Source organism: Anabrus simplex, chromosome 2 (assembly GCF_040414725.1).
Source record: "Anabrus simplex isolate iqAnaSimp1 chromosome 2, ASM4041472v1, whole genome shotgun sequence".
In the NCBI taxonomy this organism is placed as follows: domain Eukaryota; kingdom Metazoa; phylum Arthropoda; class Insecta; order Orthoptera; family Tettigoniidae; genus Anabrus; species Anabrus simplex.
Genome location: NC_090266.1, coordinates 1,008,251,448 through 1,008,260,630, shown reverse-complemented (window position 1 = coordinate 1,008,260,630; position 9,183 = coordinate 1,008,251,448). Strand labels below are relative to the sequence as shown.

Sequence of the window (9,183 nt, the reverse complement as noted above, 5' to 3'; positions counted from 1 at the left end):
AGAGATATTTTCAGTTCCTTTGATTTGTGTTTGACCTATTGTAATTTGTATGTTATTTTATTATTATTGTCTGTGTATAGTAGACGTAGTATAATCCCTAAAGTTTGTTTCATTTTTCATTTATGTTCCTTGTGTATAATATTTGTTCCCAGTGTTTGGGGAAAGGGGGGAGATTTAGGGATCACCCAGTGCATTCATGGTTACAGAAATGAATGTGTTTATAACGGGAAATATACTTATCTCAAAGAAAATAATCATCTCGAATCGATTAACGAATTTTTGTCCGGAGATTCATATCCCCAAGCCATGGTCGGATAGACCAATGTGTCATTTATGTAAAATATCTCTTTTTATTCTTTATATTTCATCCGTCCGACTCGTTGGCTGAATGGTCAGCGTACTGGCCTTCGGTTCAGAGGGTCCCGGGTTCGATTCCCGGCCGGGTCGGGGATTTTAATCGTCTCTGATTAATTCTTCTAGCCCGGGGACTGGGTGTTTGTGTTTGTCCCAACACTTTCCTCTTCATATTCACACAGCACACTACACTACCAACCACCACAGAAACACGCAATAGTGATTACATCCCTTCATATAGGGTTGGCGTCAGGAAGGGCATCCGGCCGTAAAACAGGGCCAAATCCACATGTGCGACACAGTTCGCACCCGCGACCCCACAGGTGTGGGATAAGCGGTAGAAAAAGAAGAAGAAGAAAAAGAAGATTCTTTATATTTCTGTCGTGACACAGGCTTTGCCACGACGAGAATGATAAATAATCAGATTGACTTCCTCCGAGCGGTAATGAGGGATTGTTCAATGGGCCTGGGAGATTTGCTACGTGTGAAGAGACGAAGTCCTCTATTTCCCAAAACCTTCCTTTATTAGCAGACTGATGAGTATGTATAATTATATACAGTATTTACAATCTCCTTCCTAGCTTCCAATGACGCTGACATAGAAGACTTGGCGTGGTCGAAGTATTGAAGTGAATACTCTAAGTCCACACTTGGACCTTATTATTATTATCGGAGACCTGACTGACAGGGCTTCCGCCCGCACTTCTAGCCGACTTGTTCCAAAAGGCCTCGATCAGGGTGTGTACCCCTGTTTTATACCTTCACTAACTTTCGCCTCCCTTCGAGAAGGCCATCGAAGTTTCCATCCTATGGAGAATGTCCTCAGACACACGAAAACGGAATTGCCTCTTCCGTTCACTCGCTACCCACCTTTTCTGAAGATATACTACGCACCTTTAGCAGGGTGCAGCTTATGATTCACCTACTTCGACCAAGCCTTACTTCTAATTACACAACTTGTGGCTCACAGCTTTTGGTGTGCCTTCAACTCTTAAATCTTGTATGATTCTTAAATTACTTATATCAGCATTATAATTATGATTCCTTGGCCTTGTTGCCATTACATAGTCATTACTATTAACTTATAATTTCCCTTATAATATTAACGTATATCTCAGCGACACCATTCCTCCTACGTCCCGGTCATGGGTTCGATCCTCGGAAGAATGAGTCCTGAGCTCCAATCTGGGGCTGACACGACACTTCCCCCCTTTGGGGAAAAATGAATGCAATACCTCTGCATTCATTTTTTACTCTTACTCTTACATCCTGTTAGAGTCTCCATGCTCTTGTTCGTGGGTGCGCTGTGCCAAGTTATCTCTGATACTTGCTCTACCTGTAGTAGGGCGTTCGTGTAACTCTAATCCCGACAGCGATCCTGAGTGGCTGAGGGCCCTTTCAGCCAGTCGAGGATGCTGAAAATGGACAGTAATGTCCTCATCAGAGACCTTAGCTCTGTGGTCATTAGCGATCACATTCTGAAAAATACATAAGTTGGGACAGCGCTCTCTACTATCTTCTATGCATTTACTTAAAGGTCTACACCTTCTACAGCAACCACAACAGTAACAACACAGCAACAGACTATTATAAGTGCTGCAAACAAAATAATACCAGTTACAATTTGATATACACTTGTATACTGTTGGGTCATTTGCATTTTAAATTCCTTTTCTTTCTGCATTACCAGTGCTTCTACATCTTCAGTCTTATGACTGGCTAACCTTAGGTCGCTTATATGATTCAGTAAGCTTCCTACTGTAACCCTATTTAATTCTGGTACATCCTCTAATTTGATCTCACTGTCTAATTGTTCACAACAATCATATATTAACATTACTTCTGGCACTAAGTCTTTCCTTGTTGTCGTATTCACTGAACCTGCACTCTGAATTTTACTTGTGGGACTGTAAACTGTACACAAGTCTGTGAATTGTATTATTCCCACACCATTTAAACTTATATCACTGGTAATATCCTGACAAACACTGGTGACCTTAGTTTCATGAGGCGATACAAAAATATACATGTTATCATCAATAGGTATCCATAAGAGTTCATAAATCGACATCACACTTTTCTTGCAGTCTTCTGGAATAAAGCTAACACCAGTTAACAACTTGACAATACAACTACCCTTTGACATTACATTATTAATAGGAAAAATTGCCTTGCATAATCTCTGTCCATTGCCAGTCCACTTGCATTGTTTCACTTGTTCATCACTTAATTCTACATATGTCTGTCTTTCTTGATCAACTAATACATACTGTTTTTCATTAGATATATACACAAAATGGTTTGGATTACTCTTCATGGGAGAGGGGAAAGGTATACAATGGTACAAATTGTACTTTATTTTGTTAGTAAGAGGGGTGCGTAAAATATACACCAAGGTATCTCGAGTTATATATACACTCACTGATGATATTTTTAGAATCAAGTACCCATAAGTGACTTGCAAATCATATGGCAGATCATAACCCTTAGGGAAATCTCTTTGGGCCTTCTTATATGCCCTTACTAGATCATCGGGGCTTAACACTTGGACACTCACCGTGCCTGTCTGAGAACTTACAATACTATCTAATAAGATCTGATAATGCTCGTGCAATTGCATCAGAAATCCTTGCAATTCAATTAAGTGTTTATTTAATGATATTTGCATTTCTGATTGTCTAAAAGCCTCATTTATACCCGTTGTTTCATTCTGAATGTAACTCTTAAGTTGCTCAAAGTTTTCACTTAGCTTGAGTTCATTTGCTGTGATGTCATACAGGGTATTATTGACAGATTGCAAAGTTGACTTTACAACTAACATTTGACTTTTTGCTACTTGTATCATGGACAATTGTTCCTGTTCTAGTTCCTTAATTTTGCCCTCGTAATACATTGCATCACTGTCATCGAGCGTACCAAATAACGTCTTTGCGATGGTACCAATTGCATTTATTAACCCGCGCTTGCTTCGTTTCCCGTTGCCTTCCGGTGTTTCGATCCTAGTAATTTTCCTAATTAAATCTTTAATCCCTTGAATCCTTTGAAATTGTTGCTCTACTAACATTATCTCATGTTCGCACTTAATATGTACTTCCTTTTCTATCTGAATACAGAGGGTTTTAGTCTTCTGTAAATTTCTACGGGCTATCACAAATAGATCTGCCAAACGTGTAAGGTTAATATAAGTAACCAGTTTCCATTCTACAGTGTATAATTGTACTTCTCCTTGATAATCAAAATAGACTCCGGCTGTATTCTCGTACCGTTTCATCTTGAAATCCAATTGACTGGTGGGTATGGACACCCCTAGCAACATAACTGCGACGACCAGCATTCTCCAGGTCGTGCGGTCTGTCATCCCTTCCATTCCCCTCGTTCGTTCACCTCCCTGTAAGGTAAACAGCGACTTTCACTTTCTTGTCACTCTCCCTTACACACTATACTGTTAGGTGTTGTGGAACCTACCCTCAACTGTTTATCTGTACCTGAATACACACTTAATGTGACTGACTGTCTTACTGTAACGTTTGTCTTCTCATAATTATGCTCTGTACTAGTCTACTAGTATACTCGTGAGCAATTTAAATAAATCTACGAATTCCTTTTCGTAACTGATATCTCTGTAAAACTTCACTCTTGGGCAGCTCTAACAAAATTTTAGAGCCATCATTAGCCCATTCAAAAATTCTCTCCTTGTTTGACGTACCTGCGTTACTCCTCCTTATCCTTACGGACAGATGAAAGGCATCATTGGCGATTAAGAATTTGAATAGCGTCTGTTAAAGACTGCAGAGGATTTACCTCCAGGAATGGTTACAGAAGTTAAAGTTAAATACAGGTATGAATCTACCGAAGTGATCTTTTTGGATTGTACTCCGTACCCTTGGAGTCACATCTCACGGGATGGTTCTCAACGTGGTGAGAAAATTCCCTTCAGTGGATTCTGTTCCCACGAGAATCACACTGTTGTGAAAATCACCGGCCTAATGGTGATATTTCCCAGGCAGGACCCGCCTCACTGGGTTCCATGCCTCACTCAGGACGCCCGTATTCGTGCATAGAGGACTAAATACAAGGCCATTCCCTAAGTGGAACCTTTAGTCGCCTCCTACGACAGACAGGTTCGAGTCGTGGTGTTATTCTGGCTGTGTAACTGTATGGGAAGAAGAGTACCAAAGTGTAGACTGTTGTTTGCGTAAATCCCCGACACCACACGGGGTTATCCTCATGATAACGACCTTCAATTAGATATCATATGGATTACATAAAACATTTATCTGTGAAATTTTTCTGTACCATGAATGAATTTCGTTTCAGTGGAACTAAGCTTGGCTTCACGCCCTTTCTGATTTTAATAATTACAAGCAGATCTCATTTATTTTACATACGACGCTACCTAATTTACTCATTTAATTTCTAGTGACAGTAAGTGAAGGCTTTTCAGAACGTGCATATAGCAAGTGTAGATAATTTTAATCCTCATTAAGAACTCGAATTCTCTCCATATTCAGTTTGAACCCTGCGGTTCATTTTGACGAGTTGATATCTGGACATACAGTCTCGTCACCTGTAGTCTTTCTGACGGGTACTTAGGACGTACTCACCATGGTACTCCCGTACCAAAATTCCTAGGTTCCTCTCTTACATAGGTTAAAATTTCTAGTACTTTCCTTATTTCGACGCGACCTGACAGAGTATTTCAACTAACTCTATCAGCGGTACACGATAATCCACAATGCCGTTGGAGTGAGGGAAGTGTAACTCACTGCGACCTAAATAGGAACCATTACCTTACATTCTTCTCTAATTAATGTACATTTTTAATCTATTCTGGTGCACGATAATTTGTCTACCACGCTTGTTTACCTGTAACGTGCAATTCACTCCCGATACCTTAGTAATCTTATAAGGACCTTGATACGGTGGAGAAAGTTTCTTTGAACGTCCCCTTCGTAGGGCATCGTTACGTAACAACACGAGATCTCCTACTTTGAATGAAACTTCATTCTTAGCCTTATCACAGTATTCCTTATCTCGTTCTTTGGTTTTAATTAACGTCTTTCTAGCTATTTCATGGCTCTCTTGCAGTTGTCTGGTTAACTGCTCCAAGACATTCTGGCATTCATTATAATTTGGCTCTGGTTTCCTTTGAAGAACACCAGGGATATTTGCCTTTCGCCCAAATATTAACTCAAATGGTGTATAACTTGTGCTAGTGTGCTTGGTCGTATTATACACAAACATTGCCATAGGAAGATAACTATCCCAGTCATCTTGTGAACTGCATACATAATGTCTTAAATATTCTGAGAGCACCCTATGAGAGCGTTCCAAACTACCGTTAGATTGCGGTCGAAATGCCGCTGTATGGACCTTCTTGATTCGCAATATTCTACATAACTTCTTAAAAACATCTGACATAAAATTTGCACCTTGATCTGTCAGTATAATATTTGGTATACCGAATATACTAATTACTCTATTAATCAGAGTTCGTGCTATGGTTTCTGCACTTTGGTCCGGCATAGCACTCGCAATTAAATACTTAGACAGCTGGTCTTGACAGGTGAGTATGTACCTGTTTCCTGCTTCCGTTACATTTAAAGGTCCTACCACATCTAGTGCTATTTTCTCAAAGACTGCTTTCGGAGTATCTGTGATCTCCATCTTTGCCCTTACTTCAGGCCCGGTAATCTTATTCTTTTGACACGATGGGCATGAGCGTATATACCTTTCTACATCCTTTTGCATCCCTTCCCATTGATAGTGGTCTTTCATCCGGGCATACGTTCTGGATATGCCCTGATGGCCTGATACTAATGACTCATGACATTCCTTAATAATCTCTAATTTCTCTTGTTCTGTTAGCTCCGGGCTAGCGTTCCTAGCCTCTTTGGTTACATCCTCACTATCACTACCTTCTTCGCTTCCACTCTCAGGCTCTGTCACCTCTGCCGTGGCGTCCTCGGATTCAGAGCTGAGTCTCCGTGGTTGCACATTATTATCTGAGCTAACAGATGCTCCTAAGGGGTCATTAGCTTCACGCTCCTCATTACTAGTCTCTTGGTTATTATCACTAGATTTAACTACTCGCACTTTCTGATCAGGCTCTTCGTTTCTAACTGGAATTCTACTTAAGGCATCTGCGTTGCAGTTACGCTTGCCTTCCTTGTACACTATCTCAAAGTCGTACTCTGCTAATTTCAATCGGAATTTAATTAATCTAGAGGATGGGTCTTGGACATTAAATACCCATTTCAAAGGCTTATGATCTGTTACTACCGTAAAATGCCTGCCGAACAAATACGGCCTAAAATACTTCACACTCCAAACAATTGCTAGTAATTCTTTCTCTGTCACAGAATAATTCTTCTCGGCCTTATTTAAAGTCCTGCTAGCGTAAGCTATCGGCAAATCCTTACCTATCTGTCCTTGTGACAGCACTGCTCCTAAGGCCTCATTACTAGCGTCTGTGGTCAATATGAAGGGTTTCTCAAAGTCTGGGTACTGCAATATTGGTTTCTCTGTTAACTTTTTCTTTAAGATCTGGAATGCCTGCTCTTGCTTATCCGTCCATTCGTACGGTACTTCCTTCTTAAGCAGCTCGTACAGTGGTTTCGCTATCTTACTATAGTTCGGAATAAACCTACGATAATAGCCTGACAAGCCTAGAAATCCTTTCAGCTGTTTCGTAGTGGTAGGCTGAGGATATTCTCTTACTGCTTGAACCTTTCGATCATCAGGTTGAACACCGCCCTTAGTAATTACATGTCCTAAGAAAGCTACCTCCGTTCTTAGAAATTCGCATTTATCTGGACCTAATTTGAGATTTACCTCTCTCAATCTCTGAAAAACATCACGTAATCTCTGATTGTGGTCCTCTACAGAGCTAGCATACACAATCAAATCATCCATATACGCCAAACATTTAATGCCTTCTAAGCCTGCTAGTGCTGTTTTCATCAAACGCGTAAAAGTTGCTGGCGCGTCTCGAAGTCCCATAGCTAATCTCTTGTATTCATAGTGCCTCCCTAAGGCAGAAAATGCTGTCTTTTCTCTGTCCTCAGGCTTCAGCAATACCTGATGGTATCCACTGGCCAGATCCATAGTGGAAAAATACTTCGCTTTTCCTAGGGCATCTAATATTTCAGAAATTAATGGAATAGGATACGTAGTTCCTATGGTGACGTCGTTCAAAAGTCTGTAGTCCACTACGACCCTCCACTTCTGCTTACCAGAAGCATCTAATTTCTTTGGGACTAAAAGGATGGGACTAGACCATGGGGAAGTCGAAGGAGTAATAATATCATCCTGTAACATCTGATTTATCTGACGACCTATCTCTTCTTTCTGAGCCTCGGGTAACCTATATTGCCTCACATGAATTGGAGGTTGATCTACGCGTGTGGGGATAGCATGTTGAAGTATATTCGTATGCGTTAATTTATCCCCTTCTAAGTGAAAAATATCCTGATAAGCCATGCAGATAGCGTAAATTTTCTCCCTGTCTTGGGGAGCTAAGTGATCTACTCTAAGCAGCTCCCGTATTCGCTGCGTTCGAGATTTACCTTCCTGATTATGATTATTATTATCATCCCTCTGCGCGATCGGCCTCTTGGCCTGACTATCGCCCTTTACAGCTATGGTTTCTTCAACCTTGTGTACCTCCGCTGTATTTTCGCTTTCTACATCCAGTAACTTAACTACTGGGCTTTTTAATCGCCACTCCCTGTCAGTAGTGTTCAACATACTAACGAGTGCGACATAATCCTTGGCTTTCGTTAAACACTCAGCTAGGTATACACCTGGCTTTACTTCCTGCCGCTCTATCAAGCCTTCGGCTGACGGTTTGTCTACTTCTATGGCTACGATTTTCTCCACTCTTGGTTCGAGCACCACCCACATATCCTCTTTCGCCCCTAGTGGGTATCTTTTTCCTGCTATCACAGCATAGCCTTCCTTATAATTTAAGACGCTGTCTCTTAACACGTCCTTTCCAATTATACCGTCTTGTTTCAAATTAAAGTCGTTGTCCACTACATGGAAGTCTGGACATCTACCACCAACGGGAATTCGAACTTTTCCTTTGGTTTGCTTCGAACCTTTCGTTATGCCTCTTAACTTCAGAATTTCCTTGCGGTTAACCCAAGCACCGTAAGGAACACTACCTTCCTTAATAAGAGAGACATCACTTCCTGTGTCGATTAAAAATCTTAAGGCATCCTTACGCCCGGTTACCGTTATTAATACGGTACCCTCTTCATGCTGTCCGACCTTACTGGGACTAATGGTCTTATGGGAGATCTCAAGCGTCCCTGACTTGTCTCCCTTATCTAGTTTAAAGCCTCTCTCTCGGTTTTAAACCAGCATTCTTTAGCTGAATGCGACCATCGCCTACAAATTCTACATCGCGTCTTTTCGCGTGTTCTATCACGGGAATTATTATTATTATTACCGTTACAACTCTGAACATTCCTAGTCTGTCTTCTAGGCAAGAACTCTGTTCTACCTTTGGGCTCGCTATCGCATCTGGTGCGACACTGCCACTGTAGGTGGCCAACCTTGCCGCAAGCGTAACAACGCCTGAATTCCGGCTTCGAATTTCTACGTGGGCACTCTGCCTTTTTGTGCCCTCTTTCATTACACTTAAAGCATTTCGGTCCCACCTTATTCGCGCTCTGTTGGTAACCAGAGGTGCGCACTATGTTCACCTCGTTACCGGTCTTACCGGTCTCTCTATTTCTGTTTTGGTTAGCTAATTTCTTTCTACACTGCCGTGCCCAATGGCCTGGCTTTCCGCAATAATTACATTTTATCTCTCCTGTGGAG

General features: G+C 41.3%; 1 protein-coding gene across 1 annotated transcript; it reads right to left on the bottom strand.

Annotated features, from left to right (window-relative positions):
* Positions 1–1,108: 1,108 nt before the first annotated feature.
* Positions 1,109–3,855, bottom strand: LOC137498409 (uncharacterized). Its single transcript, XM_068225889.1, has 2 exons — positions 1,969–3,855; positions 1,109–1,899 (listed from the first exon to the last, which is right to left on the bottom strand). Exons 1-2 carry the CDS (start codon positions 3,719–3,721, stop codon positions 1,886–1,888), a joined length of 1,767 nt encoding a protein of 588 aa, XP_068081990.1. The 5' UTR covers positions 3,722–3,855; the 3' UTR covers positions 1,109–1,885.
* Positions 3,856–9,183: the final 5,328 nt, after the last annotated feature.

Bases quoted from the DNA above. Each gene is read 5' to 3' on its own strand.
- LOC137498409 (XM_068225889.1), bottom strand. From the start codon at position 3,721: ATGGAAGGGATGACAGACCGCACGACCTGGAGAATGCTGGTCGTCGCA.